This window comes from Vipera ursinii, assembly GCF_947247035.1.
Source record: "Vipera ursinii genome assembly, chromosome: 2".
Classification (NCBI taxonomy): Eukaryota; Metazoa; Chordata; class Lepidosauria; order Squamata; family Viperidae; genus Vipera; species Vipera ursinii.
The window spans coordinates 217377981-217404725 of NC_139513.1; the positions used below are offsets into that span (position 1 = coordinate 217377981).

A 26745-nucleotide genomic window follows, 5' to 3' on the forward strand; every position below is an offset into this window, starting at 1 on the left:
TGTTCTAACTGTCAGGAAATTTCTTCTTAGTTCCAGGTTGCTTCTCTCCTTGACTAGTTTCCATCCATTGCTTCTTGTCCTGCTTTCAGGTGCTTTGGAGAATAGCTTGACACCCTCTTTGTGGCAGCCCCGCTGGAAAGTGGTAGTAGCAGGGTGGGGTATAAATCTAAATAAATAAGTGATTAGAATTCATACTGCTGCATCTTTTGGCAAGCAACCATAAAAATATGCTTTAAAAAGGGAGAGAAAGCTACTGTGAAAAAAAATGGGATATGGCTATAAGAAGAAAGTACTATTTGTTTAGAAAATATTCATTTCCAGAAGGTATCTACACAAATGTAGTTCTGGAATTCAGCCCAGGCACTGAGAACTGAAAATTCCTACACTGAACCATGGTGAGCCCCTATTCAATCCATTAAAATATGGTAGAGGTAGCTGCCATTAATTAATTATAGCTTCATGATTATAATGTCTTTTTATCTCTCTCTCTCTCTCCCCCACTCTCTTTCTCTTTCTAGTTTGTCTGTATGACTTCTACCAAATCCTATCTATCTGCCTTTCAGTAGAGAAATTAAAATATGATGTATGATTCTTAAGGCAGGACATATTAATTTTGTTTGTTTATTTTATTTGATGAAGATTAAAATGAAACAAACAAGCACCGCTCTTGTAATTTTCCTTTATTATTAGGAAAAAAAAAACGGAGGAGAAGGATGGGCAAAAGAATCAGCAACAGTATTCAAGTGATGATACCCAGTAATTTGTTCATTCTTCTGTCGGTGTAATTTACAAGACAGCGACAGATAAACATGGCTATACGAGATTCATTTATGGTGACACAATGGCAGATACACAGAGCAGAACCCTGCTCGTGAGATAAAGTGGACTGAGTGACTTATGCAGTAATTAGGGGATAATTGTCATTAACCTCGCAAACAGTAGTTTACCCATATTGTTTAAAAGGCTCCAGGATGCATAATGACAAGGTAATCTGTCAAAGCGCTAGGGGGAAATATTAATAAGATTTGTGAAGGCCTGGATAGAAAATATGCAGAAAGCAGCCACATTAAGCTAATTGGTGGATGAATATACACTTGTAAAAGTGCTTCTAATGGCACGTTTGCTGCTCTCTAAATGACTCCTGTTAATGTGGAGAAGTGGGCTGCCGACAAAGTCAGGACTTCAGGGACAAGAGGGTATTAAGTCATCCAGGCACGGTTGTTATTATCTGGCATGCCACAACATATTTCTTCCTCCATTTTCTTTCGCATTTCAAGGTCTGCAATACCTCAATGCATGATTCATATGATGTTAATATGTCCCTAATCTCTGCTTTTGTTTGTGCGTGATTTTGGTAACCTGCTCCTCTTCTTCTGCATCATACTTTTGTCTCAGGCATAAAGATTTTGAGCTCCTGAAGTCTCTCTCTACGTGTGTGTGTGTGTGTGTGTGTGTGTGTGTGTGTGTTTATATTTTTTTAAAGGTTCAGTGACGAGTTATGCCAGCAAACTTCTGAAAGGCAGAAGTCAAGGATTGTAGTCTTCTGCTGCCCCTGCACAAGGTTGGTGACCATGAACCACTAGTTGTGTCTTGAATTCCCACCCAGATCCTGTTTATTGGAACTTTCGTTCTCCAGTGGAAGAGTTCAAGTTATGTAGCAGTTATTCTACTGAAACCTTGCCAATAACAGCAGTGCCCCAGTCTCTTTATTATCCAGACTGAGGACATTGAGTCTAAACTGCAAATGCATATGTCCCCAAATGATTTCTCGAAACATCTGTCTAAATATGCAAGCCATGATCAGAGCTCCCATTCTTGTTTCCAGAATTTAATATTGTAACTATGGAGATACTCAGTGCTTTTTTTTGTAAAAGAAAAAGGTGCCGGAACTCACACATGTCATATAACCCGCCTTGCCTACCCTACAAGGTTCCATTCAAAAAAGGTGCCGGAACTCCGTTCTGAGTGTTCTATGACAAAAAAAGCCCTGGAGATACTTGTTGTGACTCAGGGCCAGCCTGTGGGTCCGACAGCCGGCTCCGACGTATCGGAGGACTCAGATGAGGGGGAGGAGGGAGACGAACCGGCTGATGATGGTTTGGAGGCTTTGCAGAGTCCTCAGCCGGGGACCTCTTCTCAGCTGCGTGAGCCCGAGAGTGCGGAGGATGATGACCCACAGCTGGCCCTGTTCAAGGACGCCCGACGCAGGAGGCAGTCGAGCAGGAACAAACAAAGAAAGGCTATGGGACTCCTCGGGAGGAGGCACAGGGAGACCACGCCCTGAGCTCTCTATAAAAGGAGTGTTTGGGGAGGGGCTGGTTGCTGAAAGCAACTTTTCCGCTTGAGAAGACAAGCTCTAGTGTTTTTGTTAACTGCGTAATTAAATCTTGGCAGATGCCTTTTAGCCTTGGACGCTCTCCAGTCTCTTCTTTCTGATAAGGGGTTTGCCTTACTACAAGGCCAGAAGGGCTGGTTCAGAACAATACTATAAAATACCCATTCAGCCCTCACTAATGAATGAAGAGTAGCCTACCATTTCCACAAATGAAATTTCCGATTATTGACTGGATGGCTCCGAAATAGTGTGGACTCCCTCTCAGGAAATGCCCAAAGCCCAGAAACCCTAACTCTGGCCTGACTTCCATGGACAACCTCCTCCTGAGAACCTTCTCAGCCTCGGAACTGCAGTTCTTATCATGCCTGTATAAATTACTAATGTTTAAACTGATTCCACAATTGTCATGAGCCAACTTTGGAACTGATCAAATGGGCTGAAGGAAAAATGTCTTTTGTGTGGTGAGGATAATTGATTGTATGGTTGATAATTTTTGAGTTTTGATAACTAAGATAAAAGTGGGTTTTTAGAAAACAGAAGGAAACGGAAAAATAGGATGATTCCTTTTGAAGAGGGAGGTTTGGCTGGCTGCATTTAAATGAAGCAAGATAAATTTGATTTTGAAAATAAGTATTATTTACCTTTCCATAGAAGAATCCTGTAACATATTTGTTGCTTAAAAAAACCCAGTGACCAGTATCGATAGAAATAATGGAGTCCCCTGAGATCCATACTGCACAGTATTCCATAACAAAGAAAATCTACAAAAAGCCAACCAGTGTGTTTTTAAAAAAATTGCACAAAATATTTTAAACTACTCTTTTTGAATGCTTATAAAGTTACATAAGCTACAGTAGTGAATCCTGATTTGACAATGCAAATTGTATGATTATTTTTAAACAATTCTCACTGGGAAATGTATGTTCTTCCTTGCAAACTAATTTGCTCTGTTAATATGAGTTTTCCCTCTCCAACTCAGTGTGTGTGTGCTTTTATACTATTTCTGGAAAGCTAAATGCTTGAGCAAGAAAACATTCTGTATAGCTACAGAATATAGTTTGTGTGCTGATGCAATGCCTAAACGTTTACTTACTTCATTATAAAGGAAGTTTCTGCAATTACTTTGTAATGCAAATTTAGCGTGGAACATAACACCATCACTGAGCCTTTATGTTTTGCTCTATTTTCCATGTTAATTTGGCCTAAAATCAGTATATCATCTGAGCTCTTGATAAAATCAGCATCTATGTAGATCTTTAACAAAAAGTAATTGAAATTGAGAAAAAAAATGTATGGAGATTTTTGGGCAGGCCATAAGAACAGGATGATTTAGATTTTTTTAAAAAAAAACATTATTAATCTAAGCATAAGATCTTTTATTTATTTATTTGTATTATGTTTATAAAAAACCTAAGTTAGCAAGCATTATTAATCTAAGAACAAGAATCTAAGAATAAGAGCAACCATTGTACTGGGATAAACAAAAGGAAGAATTTGGCCTATTATGGTTTGCAATTCAGAGTATTTTTTCCCCCAAACTGAATCAAATGGAACTGTTCTAGTACAGAGGTCGGCAACCTTTTCATGCTGGCAGCCCGGAGGTAAAGGAAGCAGCCAGGAAATTTGTGTGTGTGCATTTGGGCGCATGCGGAAACAGGGCCGTGCACACCCGCATGGTGCTAGCAGCCCCGTTTGTGTAGGCATGCAGGCGCTAGCGCGAGTGGGGGTGAGACCACACACACACGTGCATGCATTGGCCAGCCTGTTTTGCAGCCCAGTGGCCAGTCGGCCACGGCCCGATAGTGGGCCACGGCCTGATAGTGGGCCGTGGCCCATAGGTTGGGGGCCTCTGTTCTAGTAGATCTCAAAATCTCCTCTCTTTTTTTTTGTCCGTCAATGTTTTCATTATAACAATTTCCCATATTTTTACATTATATTAAGATGGAGTTTCTCTGTTTTTGCCATTATGAATTGAACAGTTATATTATTTTTACTTTTCAGTTCTTTCACTAAATAATAACAATAAAAATACCTCGTAACTGTAACTGAATTTTTCTATATCCATTCTATTAATCTCTCTTTTTGATTTTATACATTCTCAAAGGACCATCTTACTTACATAAAGATGTCCAGTGCTTTGCTGAAGAAACTTCCAATGGAAGTTTTAGTACCCTCTAGGAATCATTTCAAAGCAATTTCCTGGATTTTTGCTGTTATTTATCACAATGTGGAATTCTTCCAAAATGTGGTCCTTTGTGTCAGGGATGTATCTTAACTCTGATTTCCATACAGAGATGTGGATGTTGATCCCACTCCAGCAACTTCCTGTTAGAGCCATAGAGGCTTTGAAGATTCTAACATGAGATTTTCAAAAACAGTTAATGATCTTATTGTACAGATTATATTTTTAATAAAAAAGACCCATTTCATTCATTTGTAACCAGCTAGATGTATGCCAATTCCTGCTTTAAAATTCTTCTTTCTGGATGATTTATTAAATAATCCCTTAATCTAAAAAGGGTTTGCCGTCTCCCTACCTTATTAGATAATCCTGTGAAATTATCTGGGAAACAGCCACAGAAGACAATTTACTGACAGAGACTCTGGCCCAGTACGAATATCGTGAAAGTCTGATCCAGTCATACATAGCTGCCATTAATGGTTCTGGCATGATCAAGATCCATGGTAGATATAGTAAAGGTAAAGGTAAAGGTTCCCCCACACATGCGTGCTAGTCGTTTCCAACTCTAGGGGCCGGTGCTCATCTCCGTTCCAAAGCCGAAGAGCCAGCGCTTGTCCGAGGACGTCTCCGTGGTCATGTGGCCGGCATGACTAGACGCCAAAGGCACACTGAACACTGTTACCTTCCCACCATAGTGGTCCCTATTTTTCTACTTGCATTTTTTACGTGCTTTTGAACTGCTAGGTTGTCAGAAGCTGGGACGAGTAACAGGAGCTCACTCTGTTACGTGGCACTCGGGATTCGATCTGCCAATTGCCGACCTTCTGATCAACAAGCTCAGCGTCCTAACCCACTGAGCCACTGCATCCCTTATGGTAGATATAATGGAGAACAAACGTTATGAAACATTGCTTCACCCTAGTTGCTGCGGCACTTGTTGAAGCCTCAGAAAATCCAAGTGAAATCCTTGACCTTCCTTCCTTCCTTCCTTCCTTCCTTCCTTCCTTCCTTCCTTCCTTCCTTCCTTCCTTCTTTCCTTCCTTCCTTTCTCTTTCTCTAGTCTTTTCTATTTTCAAAAGACTAGCATCTTAAACAAAATAATAGAATAATAGAGTTAGAAGGGACCTTGGAGGTCTTCTAATCCAGAGGTCCCCAACCTTTTGGGCACCAGGGACCAGTTTCCGCGGACTGGACAGTGTATGGTTTTGTGTGCTGCTTGCATCTCGTGGATGGGGCTTTGCTTGTTTGTGCAGACTGGTTGCTGGTATGCCACGGCCCGGTACTGGTCCACGGCCCAGGGATTGGGGACCCCTGTTCTAATCCAAGCCCCTGCTTAAGCAGGAACTTTATACCATTCCACACAGACTCTTGTTAAAAGCCTCCAGTGATGGAGCACCCACAATTTCTGAAGGCAAGCCATTCCATTAATTGTTCTCATGGTTAGGGAATTTCTCCTTAGTTCCAGATTGCTTAGTTCTAGGTTCTAGGAAATCTAAGTCTCTGGAAATTATCTGTTGAAAATATGACTGTCAACTCATGTATATTTTAAAAAATATTTTGCAGAAAGGACGTAGTACTATTTGTGGTGCTGCCTATTGTTTGCTTGATTTTTGCACATTACTCATTTGTAGTTCTTTTGTATTTACCATGTATGTCCATATTCAGTAATCAGCCCTCTTTTGCTTAGTCCAAGAAACAAAGTTAGGACATATTATGCTGATGATTCATATTATATTAATAACAGTTCTAATTTGGATGAAGATAGATTTTGCTTAGAGATCAATTACTAACACAATTAGGGCATTGCTAAAAAAAATTGGCCTAGCCCTTCAAGAAGAATTAAGGGAATACATTTCCATATTTCCCACTTGGTTAGTATGCTATTAGTTGGCTTCTGAATGGGGGAAAATACACACAGAAAAGTAAAGTCTGCCTCTTAAAATTTACATAGACTGGCAGTGGCCAAATTATTCTCTTTGTTGTCACGTATTTTCCAACTTTCTTCTCTATGCCAGAACTTCATTTAAACAAGAGAGACACGTTCATTTCACTTTGTGCATTTTCATATAATTTGTTGCAAATGCTTCACCTCATTATACCATAGTCCTTCAGGGCGAAGCATTCTGAATGTTGTAAAGAGAGTAATTATTATGGAGATTTAAGGTAGAGTGGAGCTTATGGAGCAGGAAAGATTCATATCAGAAAGGGAATAGCTGGAGACTCTAGACTAGACAGAATCCATATCCTGAATGTAGTAGTATTAATTGGGGATCTGTACATTGTGTCTTTGGAAATTTTCACAAGACCGGTAGTTTTGTAGTTTGCTAGAAAGATTGTGTATTGAGGGGGTTGTTGAAATAATGAGATTTAAAACCAGATTCCTAGAAATCTGTGATCATTTAATAACTGCAATATATGTATGTATGTATGTATGTATGTGTGTGTGTGTGTGTGTGTGTGTGTATGTATTCTTTGCCTTGTATACTTTTTTACTTAGATGAGCTAATCTTGTTTACTTTGCTGTGTCATCTGGCTTTCATCTCCTTATTTGGGTCTTCCTAGATTTTTATTTATTTATTTATTTTTACCCTCTGAATCAAACAAGGCTGCAGTATAAATGTTGGCAATCTTTCCTCCTATGTTTTGAACTGAAACTCCAGGCTATGCTGCTGCTTTCCTAATATGCAGTTAGGGGAAATAAAATACGTTACATTGAAGAAAAGATGTGCTGAAGGACGAATGGATAGCAATATTTATTCCCAAACATGGAAATGCTATCAGACCAACCCAGATTTGTGGCTGGGTTGTGCTATGAGAGTCACTCTGAAACTTTACTGAAATAGTGTACCAGTAGAATAAGTGTACAAGGTCTCAAATTAACTCCTGATATATCTTGGAATTTATTTTTCTATGGAGCCGAGATGGACCAGTGGTCAGATTTAGTGTAAAGCGGCCCATCGGTTCAAATTGTTAATTTTTCTCACTTTCTTGCTATTGATCTTGAAGGTTCAATGGACTCTTGGGTATCACTGCCATACAGGTAGTTCTGGACTACCACGACTGAACTCAAAATTTCTAAGTGAGAGATTTATTGAGTGAGGTTTGCCCCATTTTTTTTAGATTTTGTCAATCTATTATGCAGTGCCTAAACATTTACTTACTTCATTACATGGGAAGTTTCTGCAATTACTTTGTAATTCAAATACAGAGTGGAACCTACACCATACCTGAGCTTTCAGGTTTTGCTCTATTTTCCATGCCAGTTTGGCCTGCAATCAGTATATCATCTGAAGCCCTTGATAGTATCAGCATCTATGTAGATCCTTATCAAAAAGTAATTGCAGTTGAGAGAGAAAAAATCATTTGAATTCAACTATAGAATTCAGTTCTGTTTTTCTATAATTGTATTCTTATTAAACCTAAGCATGAGTGCATGAGGATTTTCAGGCAGGCCATTAGAAGGGGATGATTTAGAGTTTTGTTTTATTAATCTAAGAACAAGATCTTTTATTTATATATTTATTTGCATCCTGCCTTTATTATTTTTACAACTTAGTCGAGCATTATTCATCTAAGAACAAGATCTAAGAACGAGCATTATTCATCTAAGATCTAAGAATAAGAACCTAAGAATAGGAGCAATTTTTGTACTGGGATAAACAAAAGGAGGAATTTGGCCCATTTGATGACATTTCTTGCCACAGTTGTTAAGTGAATCACTGCATTTGATAAGATAATAACATCGTTGTTAAATGAATCTGGCTTCCCCATTGATTTTAATGATCTGGGGACACAATAGTGGTGATAAGTATGAACCAATTGACAAGTATCTGAATTTTGATCACATGATCGTCGGGATACTACAAATATATCACAAGTGTGAAAAATGGTTAGAAGTCGAGGACCACCTGTAATTGCCAGTATATAGTATAGTAATTCTAATCCTTGGAACACCCAATAGTTTAACACATATTTACTGATCAACCCTACACATACTTCATGGCTGTGAAAATGTGGGATATCAGAGTAATTTCAAACAATATATCATTTTAACTGCCCATAAGGTAGCAATATAAAATGTTGGCCTATGTTGAAAAATAATTTAGCTTAACAGTAGCTTTAGGAGAATATAGTGGGGTGAAAGTACATTGATCTAACAGTGCAGCTCTAGATAATTCTAAATTTTCAGCAAATTATTCTGTGAAAGTTAGCTCAGTAGTGGATTATATACACCGTGTAAAGTTAATTCTGGACAACATTATATATATATGTATATATATGTATATGTATATGTATATGTATATGTATATATAAAGGTAAAGGTTCCCCCGCACATGTGTGCTAGTCGTTTCCAACTCTAGGGGCCGGTGCTCATCTCTGTTTCAAAGCCCAAGAGCCAGCGCTTGTCCGAGGAAGTCTCCGTAGTCATGTGGCCGGCATGACTAGACGCCAAAGGCGCATGGAACACTGTTACCTTCCCACCGTAGTGGTCCCTATTTTTCTACTTGCATTTTTACGTGCTTTCGAACTGCTAGGTTGGCAGAAGCTGGGACGAGTAACAGGTGCTCACTCTGCTACATGGCACTCAGGATTCGACCCGCCAAACTGCCAATCTTCTGATCGACAAGCTCAGCGTCCTAACCCACTGAACCACCGCATCACTTTATATATATATATATATATATATATATATATATATATATATATATATATATATATATATATATATATATATATTTATTTATATATATATATATATATATATATATATATTTATATATATATATATATATTTATTTATATATATATATATATATATATATATATATATATATATATATATATATATATATATATATATATATATATATATGTTTTCTGAGGTTTTCGCGGGTGCCTGTATGTGGATCCTTGGTTTTTCGGGTTTTTCCCCGCGTAGAATTAAAGGTGTAGGCGCAACGTTTCGACGGAATCCCATCCGTCATCATCAGGCTTCTGCTTCCTACTTCTGGGAGAAGCATGTGGCTCTTGCTCTTTGTTCCTCTTTTTTAAACTGCCAGAGGGGGTGTGTTCTGTGGAGGTGTGCTCTGATTGGGTAGGGGACCAAGTGTGTTCTGATTGGGTGGGAGTGTGTTTTGAATTGCAAATTCCATCACCTCACACGTACAAAACTCATTCCAATTCATAGAGATCATAAGTAAACTAAACTTACAGCCCTGGGACCTACTTGTGAGCTTCGATGTTGTATCCCTCTTCACCCAAGTACCAATCAAAGAAGCCTTGACAGCTATCCTAAATAAATACAACCCCCCAAAACACATCCTAGATCTGACCAACTACTGCCTATCTAACACATACTTCATCTACAATGGACAAAGATACAAACAAATGGAAGGAGCACCCATGGGATCACCCCTCTCACCTGTCATCGCAAACCTCTACATGGAACACTTTGAAACCCTCGCTCTGGAAAAATCCAACCACAAACCCAAACTCTGGCTCAGATACGTAGATGACACCTTCGTAATCTGGCCACACGGCAAAGAAAAACTGGATGACTTCCTCATACACCTCAATAGCCTACACCCCAAAATACAATTCACCATGGAAACAGAAGCTAACAATCAACTTCCCTTCCTTGATGTCTTAGTCTACAAGAAATCCAACGGCTCCCTAGGACACACTATCTACCATAAAAAAACACACACAAACCGCTATCTGAACGCACTCTCACACCACCACCCAGCACAGATCAACTCCGTAGCCAAGACACTCATCTCCAGAACAAAACACCTAGCTGACGAACAACACCTAAAAACCGAACTACACACTCTCACTAATGTACTAACAGCCAATGGATTCCAAAGAAACACGATTACCAACTTAATCCAAAGAGAGACACCCACAAAAACCCAAGACAGAGAACAAGAAAATGGCAAAGCCCTCCTCCCATACTTAAAAGGGACCACAGACAGAATCAGCAAGGTCCTCCAAAAACACAACATCAAAACAGCATTCTACACAGACAGAAAAATATCCACCATCCTAAGAAACCCCAAGGACATAATTGGGTTAGAAAACCAAGGAGTATACGAAATCCCATGCACCACCTGCCCCACCACATACATCGGACAGACCAACAGAAGAATAAGTGCACGCATTGAAGAGCACAAAAACTCACTCAGAAAGGGAGAACAAACTTCATCCCTGGTCCAACACTTTGAAGCCACGGGACATGAAATTGATTTTAAAAAAACCAAAACTATCGCCAAAATTGAACATTTTAACAACAGAATAATCAGAGAAGCCATTGAGATAGAAAAACGCCCCCACAGCATGAATAAACGAGATGATACCTCTCGTCTACCAGCCATTTGGAAACCCGCCTTGATTGACAGACGAAGCCCAACCACCAAGAATGATACCAGACCCAAACTCATGATAACATCACATGACATCACCACCACACAACCATTCAAAAAGCAAATCCGAACCCACAACGATAAAGACACACAACCACAAAACAGAAACCTAACTACAGCTGCAACATCAGCCACTTTAAACCCCTCCAAACCACACAATAAGCAAACTGACACCCACTATAAAAACATGGCACCACCACAAACACGAAGCCGAACAAAAGCAGCACAACTCACCAGCTCAGTTCTGGAGCTGGCAGCTGAGACCAGCCCATCCACTCAGAACACACCCCCACCCAATCAGAACACCCCCACCATTCAAAACACACTCCCACCCAATCAGAACACACTTGGTCCCCTACCCAATCAGAGCACACCTCCACAGAACACACCCCCTCTGGCAGTTTAAAAAAGAGGAACAAAGAGCAAGAGCCACATGCTTCTCCCAGAAGTAGGAAGCAGAAGCCTGATGATGACGGATGGGATTCCGTCGAAACGTTGCGCCTACACCTTTAATTCTACGCGGGGAAAAACCCGAAAAACCAAGGATCCATATATATATATATATATATATATATATATATATATATATATATATATATATATATATATATATATATATATATATATATATATATATATATTCTCATTATTAAATTACTGCAGTATCAAAATTGTAATTATGTACAAATAATGAAATAAATGCTGTTCAAATGCTTCTTGGAAATTATCACAGTAATAATAGAAAATATTCCCTCTGTGCTCCCTAATTTTTCTTTGAAGGGCTTCTTAAAATACTTTTTGATTAATTTAAGTTTTTGCATAATTATCCTTTAGTGAATTCACAATATGGCCACATGGATATATACATTTAGCTTTAACTAGCTATGTCAAAAAAGCAAATTAGAGAAATAGCAGATCTGCAAATAGTGATATATAATAATTAACAATATATAGAATATGTAATATATTCTCATTTCTGGCTAATAAAAAGAAAGAAATCTAAGAATTTTTTCCTGAACAAAAATATAACACATTTCTTAGAAATGTGTTTGCTTCTTAAATAAGATATAAATTTGTTCGTGTTGTATCACAAACTTTATTTATGAAGCAGAAACCCTCAGGAAATCATATCTCCTATATTTTCATCCCAGTCCATGGATATTCCCTCTCTCAATTAAAGTGCTGAAAATTACACTGAATCTAGGGGTGACAGGTCAACATTTCTAACCCTGTTTGTATCATCTCTGACAACAATCAACCAGAATTTATCTTTCATTCTTAGATGACCTACATGTTACAACACTTTATGTCCTGATATGTCTTATCCTCACCTTTAGGTCAGGTAAAACCAGAAAATATGTGCAGGATGATTAAGTATGACATTATTTCACGGACCCAATAAGAAATACTCTGTGTGTGTGTGTGTGTGTGTGTGTGTGTGTGTGTGTGTGTGTGTGCGTGTGCGCGCGTGTGTGCGTGTGGATCTATTTTTTATTTATGCTATTATAGAGAAAGAAATAATAAGTGGATGAAAGAATCGTTTAAAGCTATAAATTGTGAGATGTTAATCTCAGTTGAATTAGAAGTTTCTTTCTAAAAATTGGAAGACAGCACAATTCTATTGTGTAGAAATGGAGCAACTAGTGTGTCACTTTAGACAACCGAGAAGCAGAATCATCTGCTGCAGATATATGGCACACAGATCTTATGGACTTTCTCAGCATGGATACTCCTTGAATTTCCTGTCTGTACAGTCCCAAGAGGATTATCTATTCAGTCATGAGTTGACTGAAATAATATAAATTGGAATCTTTTGTAATGAAAAAAGTAAATGTTGATAAAATTTAATGGCATTGGGGAAAGTCATGAGAGAAGCCAAAATGAGTTACACGGAAGAAATGATATGAGCCTCAAGCTGAGTATTATACAATACACCAAGGAATCCACAGCCAGTTTGTAACAAACTCCAAAGGGATCCTTGTCTTGGCTTCTTATAACTTTAATCTTAAAATATTCCTATTCTTTCTTATCTAGTTCTAAATTGTAATGCATTACTAATTTTCATTCAGTTAGCATTATGTGAACATTGCTTTGATTATAATACAGCACATATGTACAGTATTATATAAAACATACATGTTCTGACCTACTTTTCTGCAATGCAACAGGAACAAAAAAAAAGATACAACTTTGGAAAAGTACAGAAAAAGTCACTGCCTCCTTGAAAAGTGGCAGGTCTAATTTTTTTTCAACTAATCATTGCTTTTAAAGAGCTGTTGCATCTTTGATTTGGACAAAACATTAAATAACATAGCATGAATTACTTGGTTGATTTTTTAAAAAAAACAATATCCGGCTTAAGTATTTGTTGAGAATCTATTTATTCACCAATATCCCCTTTTAGATGTATGGTCAATTTATTTTTACAGCATTGTAGTCTCTTTGAAACAAGTGCGGCCTTTTAATGTTTTCAGGTAAACAATTAAAATATAGAAATTTGAGGAAAAGCTTTGAACGATGAGAAGTGCAAGCTACACACTTCATAAGGAGCTCCAGGATCTTGCAATATCAATGTTCAACATGGGGATAGCTAAGGCTTTGGTCCTATTTACAGTATATTTGAACTAGAGTGATATTCACTGTACCACATCCATAACAAATTTGAACGACTTGTCCTAAATCTTATGTAAACTCCTCCTCCTCCTCCTCTGCTGCTTCTGCTTCTCCCCCCGCTCCCCATGTAATGAAAGAAATGGGTATCAGAATTATATAATTATATTAAGTAAGAACATAAGTAAGTCAGGAATTTAAATAGAGCTGTGCTGGATCAGACAGACCATCAATCAATTTTCAGTTTGATATGTCTGCAAAACTTACACATAAGTATAAATGTATAAAATGCTTCTGAGCTTAACATCTCCATTTAACTCTCCAGGCTAGTAGGTATCAATAGAGTTGCCTTCCCTGAATGAACTTCTACTACATATGTTACTGTACAGGTAGCACTCGACTTACAACCAGAAAGGAGCCCAACATTTCTGTTGCTAAACAAAGTTGTTTAGTGAGTTGTGCCCCGTTTTATGACCTTTTTTGCCACCATTTTTAAGTGAATCGTGCAGTTGTTAAGTGAATCTGGCTTCCCCTATTGACTTTGCTTGTCAGAAAACAGCCGGGATGGTTGCAGCTGGCGATCACATAACACTGCAACTGTCATAAATACAGACTGGTTGCCGAGTGCCCAAATTTTGATCATGGGACCATGGGGATGCCGCAACGGTCATAAGTGTGAAAACTGGTCATAAATCACTTTTTTTCAACTCCGTTGTAACTTCAAATGGTCACTAAACAAATGGTTGTAAGCAGTGGTGGGCTTCAGATAGGTGAACAACCAGTTCTCTGTGTGGATGCCGCTTCTGGAAGTCCATTCTGGGCCTGGGCAACAAAAAATTAGCTACCAGTTCTGCCGAAGTAGTGCAAACCGGCTGAATCCCACCACTGGTTGTAAGTCAAGACTTACCTGTAATGAATTTCATAATTATGTGTTGTCGGCTTGGAAGAAATGAAACTCTCTCTACTGCTGATGTACATATTATCATTTGAAAATATTCCACTGACTTGTTTTGTATGGTTTACTAGAGAGTAGCAGTTATGGATCTTTCTGCACTTTGGGGGTGGAGGGTCTACTTAGAGACCAAAGCAACAAACATGGAGGTTGAGCTAGACAGACTTACGTGTAGAACTCACCAACTTACTGACTGCTCCATGCTCAGGAAAAGGGTTTGGCAGAAAATTATAGAAGTGGGCAATATGGCTGGCATGCACTTTAACTAGAAAAACTGCCAAGGAAACCATATACCGGTGTTTATTATCTAAATAGCCTTCTGCTTTCACACATACACGCTGTTATAGAGGATGGTCTGATGTTACAATGCAGAATTTTTAAGTTCTACCTTGAGGCAAATCTCATACTTACTAGCAAAAATGAAAGTGTGAAATGCTTTTTAATGTATATTTAACAACAGATAGTCTGGTGATTACTGATGTGTATTCTCCCTGGACTTTGCCTTTGCTATCAAAAGGTAATATTAAAACACGTTTTTACACATTTATGGTATCTGCAATGATTCAGATGTTTACTTTTAAAAATGCTTGCTTTTATTTATTAAAAATGGTGAAAAGTCATCCTGTTTTCACTCTAACCAAATTTAGTTTACACGGTAACAGCCAATTCCCTGAATCGAAACAGTAAGAATATGCCATTAAAAAAAAGTTGGTTACTCTAAAATTAAATTTTAAATCTTCCTTGAGAAGAGGAAAAAATATACTAAAGTTGTCCTTAATATTTTATGTTGTCTTTTTAAATCTCCATCTCAGTTGTAATGGCTAGCTATCTATTATGTTTATTAATTTGCTTACAAAAATAAAACTTCCAAATTGCACACCAAAGACATAAATTGCATGCCACTAAATGTGTGTTTCAAATATTTTCTGTAGTGATACTGTTTAACAAGGTTTGAACATACAGTCTGTGACATTTTGGTGCAACGCATAGTGAGAGGTCACCTTCTCATGTTAATGAATGTTAATTGTATGGTATATAAGCATTTATTGTTGAAAACAAAAAAGATCTCTTAGTTTAGTTCACATTATTGACAGTAGTTCACAAAAATCCAGAGGTTTACACTAATGTTTGTTCCGACATGATTAAACCACTATTTTTCTTTTCTTTTTTTTACTGCAATTATTATGTTTGCTTGGTAGCAAAGTTTGCTTTCAACCAAGTGTTTGCATGTAGTATTCAGAGCTTAGTGTTTGATGAGCAGTCAGAACAGCTCTTTCAATCGAAATCGATAATTATGCAGAATCAATAAGGTTTTCTTCTTTTGTGTTTGTCTTTGTTGTTTCTTTGATATGGCCTCTAGGATGCTGCAGGCAAAGTGCTGGACCGCTGGGCCATCATGTCCAGGGAAGAAGAGATTATTACCCTTCAGCAGTTTTTGAGGTTTGGAGAAACCAAATCCATTGTGGAGCTGATGGCAATTCAAGAAAAAGAAGGGCAGGCCGTTGCTGTTCCATCTTCAAAGACAGACTCAGACATACGGACTTTTATTGAAAGCAATAATCGAACCAGGAGCCCAAGTCTCCTTGCTCACTTGGAGAACAGCAACCCTTCCAGCATTCATCATTTCGAAAACATCCCAAACAGCCTAGCATTCCTGCTACCATTTCAATACATAAATCCAGTCTCTGCTCCCCTATTGGGCTTGCCGCCGAATGGGCTCCTGCTGGAACAGCCAGCGCTGAGACTGCGTGAGCCAAACCTTTCAGCTCAGAATGAATTTAATGAAAGCAGTGAATCTGAAGTTTCCCCAGCCCCTTTCAAGAACGAGCAGACCTCCAGCAGGAATGCCTTGACCAGCATCACCAATGTAGAGCCCAAAAGCGAGCCAACGTCAGTTTCCCCTGTCCAGACTTCCACCCCTGTCAATGATTTATCCAAACCCGAACACACGAAAAGCTCCTTCAGAATTCACAGAATGCGAAGGATGGGATCGGCCTCGCGGAAAGGAAGAGTCTTTTGCAATGCGTGTGGGAAAACCTTCTATGACAAGGGGACCCTGAAGATCCACTACAATGCAGTCCACCTTAAGATCAAACATCGCTGTACGATTGAAGGTTGCAACATGGTCTTCAGCTCACTTAGAAGTCGCAACCGCCACAGCGCTAACCCCAATCCCCGGCTTCATATGCCCATGTTAAGGAACAATCGAGACAAGGATCTCATCCGTGCTACATCCGGTGCTGCTACTCCGGTTATAGCGAGTACAAAGTCAAATCTAACACTAACAAGTCCAGGACGACCTCCGATGGGTTTTACCACTCCCCCATTAGATCCTGTGTTACAAAATCCTCTTCCTAGCCATCTTGTGTTTCCGGCTTTAAAAACTGTGCAGCCAGTTCCTCCTTTTTACAGAAGTTTACTTACACCGGGGGAGATGGTGAGTCCTCCAACATCGCTACCAACTAGTCCATTGATGCCAGTAACAGGCACAATAGAACAGTCTTCTCTCCCTTCAGAATCAACACTACCCATCGGCCTCATGCCCAGCCAAGAAGCAAGTGCTGACCTCGCCCCTAAGAAAAAGCCACGAAAGTCAAGCATGCCTGTAAAAATAGAGAAGGAAATCATTGACACAGCTGATGAGTTTGATTATGAAGATGAGGAGGTTAATGATAACAGAAGTATAACTAATGATGGTGGTCATGACAATCATTGCCATTCTCAGGAGGAGATGAGCCCGGGGTTGTCTGTGAAGGACTTCTCAAAAAATGGGCAAAACAGGTGCATTTCAAGGACAGAGCTAAGAAGGACAGACAGTATGACATCAGAAGAGCATGAGAGGGACTATGAAAATGAGTCTGAATCCTCAGAGCCAAAACTGTGTGAGGAATCCATGGAAGGGGATGAACACCTGGTCCATGAAAGAAGTAGCAAGTCTATGATGAACCACGAAAGGCCGGATGAAAACCACAATGATCTTTCCCATCCCAGTGAAATTAAAGTCAAGGAAGAGTTTACAGACCCTACATATGAGATGTTTTACATGAGCCAATATGGACTTTATAATGGAGGCAGTGCCAGCATGGCTGCTCTCCATGAAAGCTTCGCTTCCTCGTTCAGTTACAACAGCCCTCAGAAATTCTCTCCAGAAGGCGATTTGTGCTCAAGTCCAGATCCTAAGATCTGCTATGTGTGCAAGAAGAGTTTCAAGAGTTCCTACAGCGTGAAACTCCATTATAGGAATGTTCACTTAAAAGAGATGCATGTCTGCACAGTGGCTGGTTGCAATGCTGCCTTCCCCTCCCGAAGAAGCAGAGACAGGTCAGTAAATATTGAATCTATTAACTGATTTTCTGGGTGGTTTTTGTTTTTTTGTTTTTTTTGGTAAGGCATCTAAGAAAGCCAAACTTAGGCTTATACTGAATATATTTAAATGATATGGATGGCATATTCCTTTAATATGAGACTGGGTAAGCAACCTGGTAGTCTCTAGATATTTTGAATACAACTCTCGTAATTCCCAATCTGTATATGAGTGGGCAGTGATAATGGGAGTTGTCATATAAAAATAACTAAAAGAAACCATGTTGCCTTTCCTCGAACCAAGAAATCTTTCATTAGCTTTGTTTTTCTTGATCTCTAGATCTGTTCGCAAACACTGAGCCATCACATTATATAATGAAATAGAAGTGCAAATATAATAGGATTGCAGGTTCTTCACTGCTTTTCTGAGTATCTTAATTAACTGTCCTTTCCATTTGTAAACAAAGCTCCGATTTCTCAGGGTGATTATCTCTATATTCCATATATACCAGGGGTCCTCAAACTACGGCCCGCGGCTAGATGTGGCCCGCCTTGTCTTTTTATCCAGCCCACCAAGTGATTATTGGTAGTATAGTGAAGGGCTTTTCAGCCTGCGGTACACTGGCACTTGGCAGGTGGTACACGACCCTGCCTAACCTAGATAAGTGTAGCAGGGGGAGGGAACGAGCTAAAGCAGCGCAGTAGAGGACTTGCCTTGAGAGAATCATCAGGCTGCTGGGGTCAGACAAAGGCCCCAGGATTGGCACTTCCAGCTGGGGAAGAGTCACCCTCCACAAGGAATGAAGAAAGGCACCATTGGCTGGAGGTGACCAGCAATTGACCCTTGCCCACTTCACACACCTGGCTCTGTGGGCTCTGAGGGAAGGGACACCACGAGTGGAGTGAGAGTCAGCATCTGCTGCCCAGCCCCCAGCCAGCCTGGTTTTGGCAGACAGCGCCGTGCTGTCTTCACAGCGCGGAGAGACTGGGCCAGGCTAGGCGAAGCTAGCAAGAAGCTGAACTTGCCTCAGCACGCTCACAGAAGGTGGCAAGCAGTGCAGAGCCTGGAGACCTGGGTGAAAGTAAGATGGCTACCTGGGATGCCAGGCCCTGCGCTGCTCACCGCCTGCTTCAAGGCAGGTTCAGCTTCTTGCTAGCTTCGCCTCACCTGGCCCAGCGACTCTGCGCTGTGAGGAGAGCGCGGTGCTGCCTGCCAAAACTGGGCACGCTGGGGGCTTGGCAGTAGATGCCGACTCCACTTGTGGTATCCCTTCCCTCAGAGCCCACAGAGCCGGGTGTCTAAAGTGGGCAATGGCCAGTTGCTGGTCATCTCCAGCCGATGGTGCCTTTCTTCATTCCTCCTGGAGGTTGATACTTCCCCAGCTGCGTTTCTTGCCTGTTTTTCTCCCTCCCTCATCACAAATATATTCCGGCCTTTCTGCTCTTAATGCTGTGTGGCTCTTGTTCAGGAATTTACAGTGGCCTTTTAAGCCATGGCCATTGGCAGCATGACCCCCGGCGGTGCTGGCAACCTCTCCCCCTCCCCTTGTCCCTTCCTGGGCATGGAAGGAGGAAGGAAGGAGATGGGAATGAGAAAGAGGGAGGCAGGGAAGGAAGGAGGGAGGGAGGAAGGGAGGAAAGAAGGAAGGAAGGAAGGAAGGAAGGAAGGAAGGAAGGAAGGAAGGAAGGAAGGAAGGAAGGAAGGAGATTGGAATGAGAGGGACTGGGCCCCTGTTTAAAAAGTTTGAGGACTCCTGATATAGGCCATTCATGCATAGGAGAATGAAATATGTTGGATTGATGGATAGACAATAGACAATAGAAAGACATGCAAACATACACCTGTGTATAGAGATAGTACTGTTAAATTCATTTTTTTCTTTATTAAGTATTTAAAAGTGGCTATTTCAATTTTGATAAGTGTCATGAAAATTCTTAAAACCTGAGCCAAAACAAGAGGTCACCACTAATGATAGATTTTAGCCTTTCAGCACCTGTGAAGCATCCTATTAATAATTAACATGCATGATAATGGTAATGATGTGAAATGTAGGCTTGTAGATTTGGACAAACCCCATTAAATGAATTTAATGTAGAGTCTTCTATTCATACAGGTGTGAATATACCTTGCACGTTATGTAAATCCCAATTCATTCAAATCAGCACTACATGCACAGAAATACAAAGGAACTGAGACATATTTTAAAAATTAATAAGGACTTTTTCTTCTGCTGGACATTTAGATGATATCACAAAAAAGTTATGCTATATCAAGTCTGAAATAGTTTAGTTTAAACAGAAGCAGCTGGCACTAAATAGTTCAGTTCCTTTTTTATTCCAAAAAAGTAAGGTAAATGGAATTTGCCAAAGTGGGTCAGTGGCAGGCTAACACAGCTTTTCTATACTTATGGATTTAAACACACATAAACGTACACATACAGCAAATATGCAACATGTATTCATGCATACATATAAACATAAACATTATTGCGCTCGTTTCGCCGGGACCTGAAAACCTGGCTTTTCGATCTATCCAGCCTGGACTGAGGGGGGGTTTTAGTTTTAAATTTTAACATTGTTTTATTGTTGGGCTATTATTAATTAAATTTTTTTTAATTCTATTTTATCTTAATTTATATTGTTTTTAATTATTGCCCTGTAAACCGCCCTGAGTCCTTCGGGAATAGGGCGGTATAGAAAACTAATTAAATAAATAAGTAAAAAAAACAATAATGGAGCTCAGAGAATGTTAATACTAGAGCATAATCAGCTGGTGTTAACACAATACTGGTAGGCCACAGAAGAAAAAGAAACAACTGCTTTATAATCTGTTGGACCGCAGTCAGTTCCTATGTCTTGCTGAAGTAAAATTGGTTTAAATTATTTAGTGGTCAACTGCTAAAAAAACGGCTTTCTGATTTTCCCTCACCACTTTTCAGCTACAGTACTTAACTTTTCTTTTTCACCCACGTTATGCTTTTCAGGGAACTTCCACACTTCTTACAATATAATCCTAGTTTCCTTTAACTGGCTTTGGCTACTCTGCATATAGTTCTACCTTGTAAGCCAGAGGGAGAGAAGGAAAGGAAATAGACCGAACAGGTGGAACTGAAGTATGGCCTGCCACCATCTTGTTTGCCACTATCTCCAGCTTTCAACAGTGGATGAGCAAAAGAGAAAAATCTCTATTTCATTGGGCAGTTATTTGCATGCTGCCCTTGACATACATACATCCCAAAACATAACAGAACTCTTATAGTAGACATCCCTCATTTTGGGGATTATCTGAACTGTGGCAAACTACATTTACAACTTTTTAATGTTTCAAAGTAATAACAAAATATTAAACATGACCAGGATCCAAAAAATCTATGAAATAGATTCCTGATTAGACTCTCCCAGGCAGAAATAGCCTGCTATTTTGAGGGAAGTGATGCATACGTGTGTTTTAAATGGCCAGGATTTTGCAAAGAATTTTGAAGTAAACATGAAAAATAAGTGATTGTTTAAAAGTGAATCCTTTCAATATTCTAGACCCTTGTGTGAGCTAAAGCTGGTTTTTAGGTCCTGATCAGTCTTTACTGGGAAGTAAATTCCAATAGATTCAGTGAGATGTACTCGTTAGCTATGTATAGGCATAGTTAACACTATGATGTTACTCTCTCTGAAGTCAGAAAGTTTATAATATTCTAAAATGGAAAAAATTATTTGTCTCTCAGTCATAGTAGGCAGTTGCTTCCAATCTAATGGATGCTGTGGATTTCTAAAATTATAGCGATAAGTGAACTTCAGAAATGTAAACTATGCTATGCACTAAGAAGTCAAAAACATGCTGAATTTTTTAAAATAAAGATTTATAAGGTTTTCACAATATAAAATTTGGCAATATAAATTTCAAAAATCTAGTCAGTTTAGCAAAAAACTGGTAACTTTTGCATATATTTAAGAAATAAATCACAAGTGCACTTATTTTTTAAGTGTATTGTTTTACAGTGTTTATGTTAACCATAATTGGGAGTTAACTGGAATAGAAAAGAGAATACGATGAAGGAAAGTTAGTTTGAAATTTAGTGGTGATCTTACACTTGATTGCAACATAATGAAATATTGAAAATTCTAATATATAAATACCTTTTAGATTAAGAATTAATCTATTATTAATTATTCAGTTAAACATTAAACTTGTTATTGATTCTAAATAATAATACAGGCCTTTGAGGTATTATTTAGCTTAATGAACTTTTCTATGAGATAAGATTTTTTTCCTAATTTTCTGAGAAAATCTTATGAGCTGTCTAGCAAACAAAGGAAGTCTTGAGCATACAGTGTCTTACTTCATTACCAAATAAGTAGAGGAATAATAATCCAAAGGGAGTGAACTTAAATCATCTTAACAGACATTAGATCCCAGTTGAAACCATTCTAGCATATTGTAGCAGAAGTGTGAAACTTCTAACGTAATGTGTACAGAAGAATGTCAATCTTAAGATACTATTTACTGTACATACCATTAAATCCAACATGTTATACTACTACTATTCTGTAGTAGTAATTGCACCTTTTTCAATGGCTTGAGTACATGACTATATTATGAAAATGCAATGTAATCTTTCAAAAAATATACTCTTATTAGAAAAAAGAGGACAGTTAGCACAAAGAATAAGCTTGTGGCCATGCAGAGTTTTTCTTTAAATACCATGCATTGAAAATGAGGAAAAAAAGAGACTTAAGCACTGATTATATTTTTGCACTAACATTTATTCTTCAAAGCATACAGCCTTTCAGATTCAATATGCTTTAACAGCTATGGACCTGAACATTCAGAATGGCATTTGATAACTGGCTTTAATACTAGCCATTCTCATTTGCCCACTTGGCATATGGATAACATGATTTTCATTATGGCTCCAAGGGGTCCTTAATAAAAATAGGGTCTTGCTTAAAATGGCGTCTTCCAAGGAAATCTTGAACTTCAGCTTCAGAGAAGACTCAGATAAGTAATGTCTAGGTCAGCGGTCGGCAACCGGAAAAAGGAAAGAGCCACTCGGAACCGGTTCCATTACACAAACAAAAAAGTGGGAGCCGCAAAAAGTGCACGCGTGTGTGTCTACGCACGCACATGTGCAAAAAACATTTTGCGCATGCGCAAAATGGGAGGCACCTGCACGGCAACGGTTCTCCCATTCAGAGGAAGGCGGCAGCCTGCAAACGGTCCGCAGCAGCTTTCCCAACGGACGGCGCCACTGCCCGTTCCGAGAGGTGCGCACGCACCTCTCCGAACGGGCGGAGGTGCGCGCGCAGCTCTCCAAACTTTTGGAGAGGTGCGCGCACACCCCTGCCCGTTCGGACAGGTGCACGCGCACCTCTCCAAATGGGCGGCGCCACTCTCCATTTGGAGAGGTGCGCGCACACCACTGCCTGTTCGGAGAGGTGCACGTGCACCGGGCGACTGGGAGCCGCAGGTGGCTCCGGAGCCACAGGTTGCCAACCCGTGGGCTAGGTGATATAGTTTATCAGTGGCCTATTTGAGATTAAGATGGCCATAGTTTTTTGCAAACAACCTTTTTTTTAGAATTAGATGCCCCTAAGGGGGTTTTCCCTAATGAGAAGGAAGGACTCACTGGAGAAGAGCCTAATGCTGGGAAAGATTGAGGGCAATAGAAGAAGGGGATGACAGAGAATGAGGTGGCTGGATGGTGTTACTGAAGCAGTAGGCGTGAGCCTAAATGGACTCCAGAAGATGGTAGAGGACAGGAAGGCCTGGAGGAACGTTGTTCATAGGGTCGCGATGGGTCAGACACGACTTCGCAGCTAACAACAACAACAAAGGGGGTTCTCGGATATTTAAACATTAAAGAAACGTTCATCTTTCATGTTGATCGTTCTTAAACGTGCCAATAATTTATAATCCATTTTCTATTGCTATCAGGAATTGGCAGTGTAAGTCTTCCTTGTTAATTGTGTCTAGGTCATGACTTCTGCATGGTCAGACATGTTACTTCACTTTTTCAGTTCCCGGATTCAAGTAAAATAAATACATCTGCACTACCACTGTCAACTGCTTCAAGCTACAAAGGAAGGAACTTGATGCATTGCCTCTCTCTGAGTAAGGGATGCTAATTGTTAACATTTCTCTTTAAATTTTCACAGAACAAAAAGCATGTGTGTTTGTCTGCAAGGTGGGAAAGGTGATTCAGCCCCCTGAATAAATTTAAAAACAAAATAATATTTGCTCAGGGTGACTTATAAATAAATATGAGGCAACTATGGGTGCCAAGTGTGATTCTGCCATTAGGTTGCTAGTTAAATCAGTCCAGATTTAAACTTGTAAACTCCTTGATTTGTATGGAGAAAGACATCTGGATTGGGTTTATTAAAATCTGCTGATGTTTCCAGAACTAAATTTGTGTGGATATAGGCCTCTGGGTAGTTAGATCAAGAAAGCGGAAGCATACGACTTGCTTATCTAGTTACCTGACTTCCAGCCCTGTACAGGTGTGCTTGAATAAATTAACATTAAATACGTCCGACGAGCCACTGCATACATTATCAACAAAGGTGAAGATGTGAACAAATACTACCTGCCTCCTGTTATCACCTTTTAAACACCACAGCAACCATCCCCCCCCTCCTTTTCCATTCATCCCGCTAGCTTTTCAAACTTACAAAGTTAACTTTTGGAAACTGCTTTCCGAAGAAATCTGTGCGATTTTTGAGGAGCCCAGAAGTGCTTCTAGGATGGAGGTTCTTTAAAGTAGGTGGTGGTGACTTTAAAGGCCTGTGTAATTAACTGTGACTTAATAAGAGAGAATGTAGCCCTTGAAGGTGTTAGCTGCTTGCGTAACAATTTAATAAAATAATTTAGAAGTGTCTTTTTTCAAAACTCTACATCCTCAGGCACACTTTCAGTTGTGCTGTAGCTTGAAGCCATTTCACTGGCGAGTCGGGACTGCTCGGCAAAGCGAGGAATTTGTTTCTTGCGTTGCCAAATCAACCTCACAATCAGGCAATGTCTTCTGTTCATAATGTCTTCTTTCTGTGATTAGTTAATTTTCTAACTTCATAAGAAAAGAAATCAGAAGTAAATAATGACTGGCTTTGCATCTTTTTTTTTCCCCCTGCTGCATTCCTCTTCTTTCACGAACAGTTTGGTCTGAAAGCGGCTAGGGAATACTACTTTCTTAAAATTCTTGGCAAAATGAGATAGTATTATCTGAGATCCTCAGTGACTGATCGGAGATAAATGAACTGCAGAATTCTTCATCCACTGCCCCAAGTGAATGCCTTTTCTAACTGGATAAAGGCATATGTAGTTCACTATAATCACATAGATTTTCTTCCATCATGTGCTCTCAGTTAAATCTCTCTTAGTGATGTAGCAATCCATTTGCAAACAGTTTGCAGATATACTTGAAAAGTATAATATAAAATATAGAAGCCATTGCTAATGTTAGTAGTGACAGAATGCCAAGCCTTCCCCAAAAGCTAGGGAAAGAAGGGTGAGGCGGGACCAAGCTTTTTAAGTTGTATAAAATCAATTCTTACTCTTACAAGGGTATGCAGAGAAATAATGAAGTTGGTTGAATCATGAAGTGGATTGTTAGGTTTTTGTTTGCAGGGTTACAACAGTGTCTGAGTTGACATCTAGAAGCAATTTGACTGAAACCAGACAATTTTTAAAACAATGCCATCCTATCATATAAGTTGATATTGCAGGAAATTTAAACTAAATCATGATGTTAATTGCATTTCTTGGAAAGTTGGAGTTCAAACTTAATGAAGACCATGCATACTGATGCAGAAGAAGATAATAGAATAGGAGAAAAAAATTGTTTCAAAAGGTGGGGTTTGGCTGGAGGGGATTGAAACTAAACATATATTATGCTATAATGATTAGGATGGTCAGCAGAGGTGAGAAATTGATTAAAAGCACTCCTTAAATAAAGCCATACATGAAGGACATTTTAATTAGGCCCTATGTTTCACCCCCTTTCTTTCATATCAGAATTACTTATTTGATTTTCATAGGTCCATAATATGCCCCCCCCTTCCCAAGAGTGGTCTGGGGGAAAAGTCTTCCTCTTGATATTGAGGTCAATGCTGTATCACTCTTACATCTTTTATTTCTGCGTGTCTGTCCCCCCAAATAATAGCTGTTAAGACCCCATATTAAAAACTCAATATTAACACAGCATTTTACAGTTTAGTGAAGTGTTCCATTGCCTTTATTGCCCTATAAATGAGCAATTATTATACAGTACTATAATATCAACTAAATATCAATGGCTAGTAAAAATATCACTCCTAAGCTGGAGCTTTGGGAAGGAAATCCTTTTAATGAGATTTGAAAGAAGCTGATTCATTCTTTTCTAGGTTCAGAAATTTCCAGTTAGATATTCTAAGATCAGCATGATTGAGAAGAAATTTTCTTAAATACAGGGGAATTTAACTTTCTAACATATATTTTCCCTTAAAAGATTTGAACTCTTACATGGACAGAAAAGCTTTTTTCCACAAAAACTTTTAATTTGCCCTAACTAGTATGTCATCAATACATAAACCATAGGCTTAATTGCAAAGAAGCATTTTTTTTCCTGTAAAATTGAAAGAAGGTCAGGCTGGCATTCACTTGAACAACATTTTGCAGTGGTGGTAGCTATTCATTTTCATAAAGTTTCTAAATTCCACTTTCCATATCAAATATGAATTTCAAATTATGAAATTCATGATAAATTCCAAAAGTGTTGACTTGTAGGTTATGAAGTTCCTTTACTCTTTGAAGTCCTTGCCAGAATAGTTTTTTTTTCTTTCTTAGTTATTTATTCATCTCTAAATCACTTTGTCCCATAATTAAACTTGACATCAAAATATAAAGTAAAAAAAAATGTTAGGCAAGTTGTACGTCTGTACATTTCATGGACTGTTTTTATACAGTCCTTGA

The 26745-nt window shown here is 39.1% G+C and overlaps 1 protein-coding gene across 1 annotated transcript in view; it reads left to right on the forward strand.

Moving 5' to 3' along the window:
- Nucleotides 1–26745, forward strand: part of BNC2 (basonuclin zinc finger protein 2) — a gene marked incomplete at its 5' end in the record, with an annotated part of 300006 nt that overhangs the window by 254657 nt on the left and 18604 nt on the right. Inside the window, one exon of the mRNA XM_083351595.1 lies at nt 15862–17822. Coding sequence (XP_083207721.1) covers nt 15862–17822 — 1961 coding nt within the window. The remainder of the gene's footprint in view (nt 1–15861; nt 17823–26745) is intronic.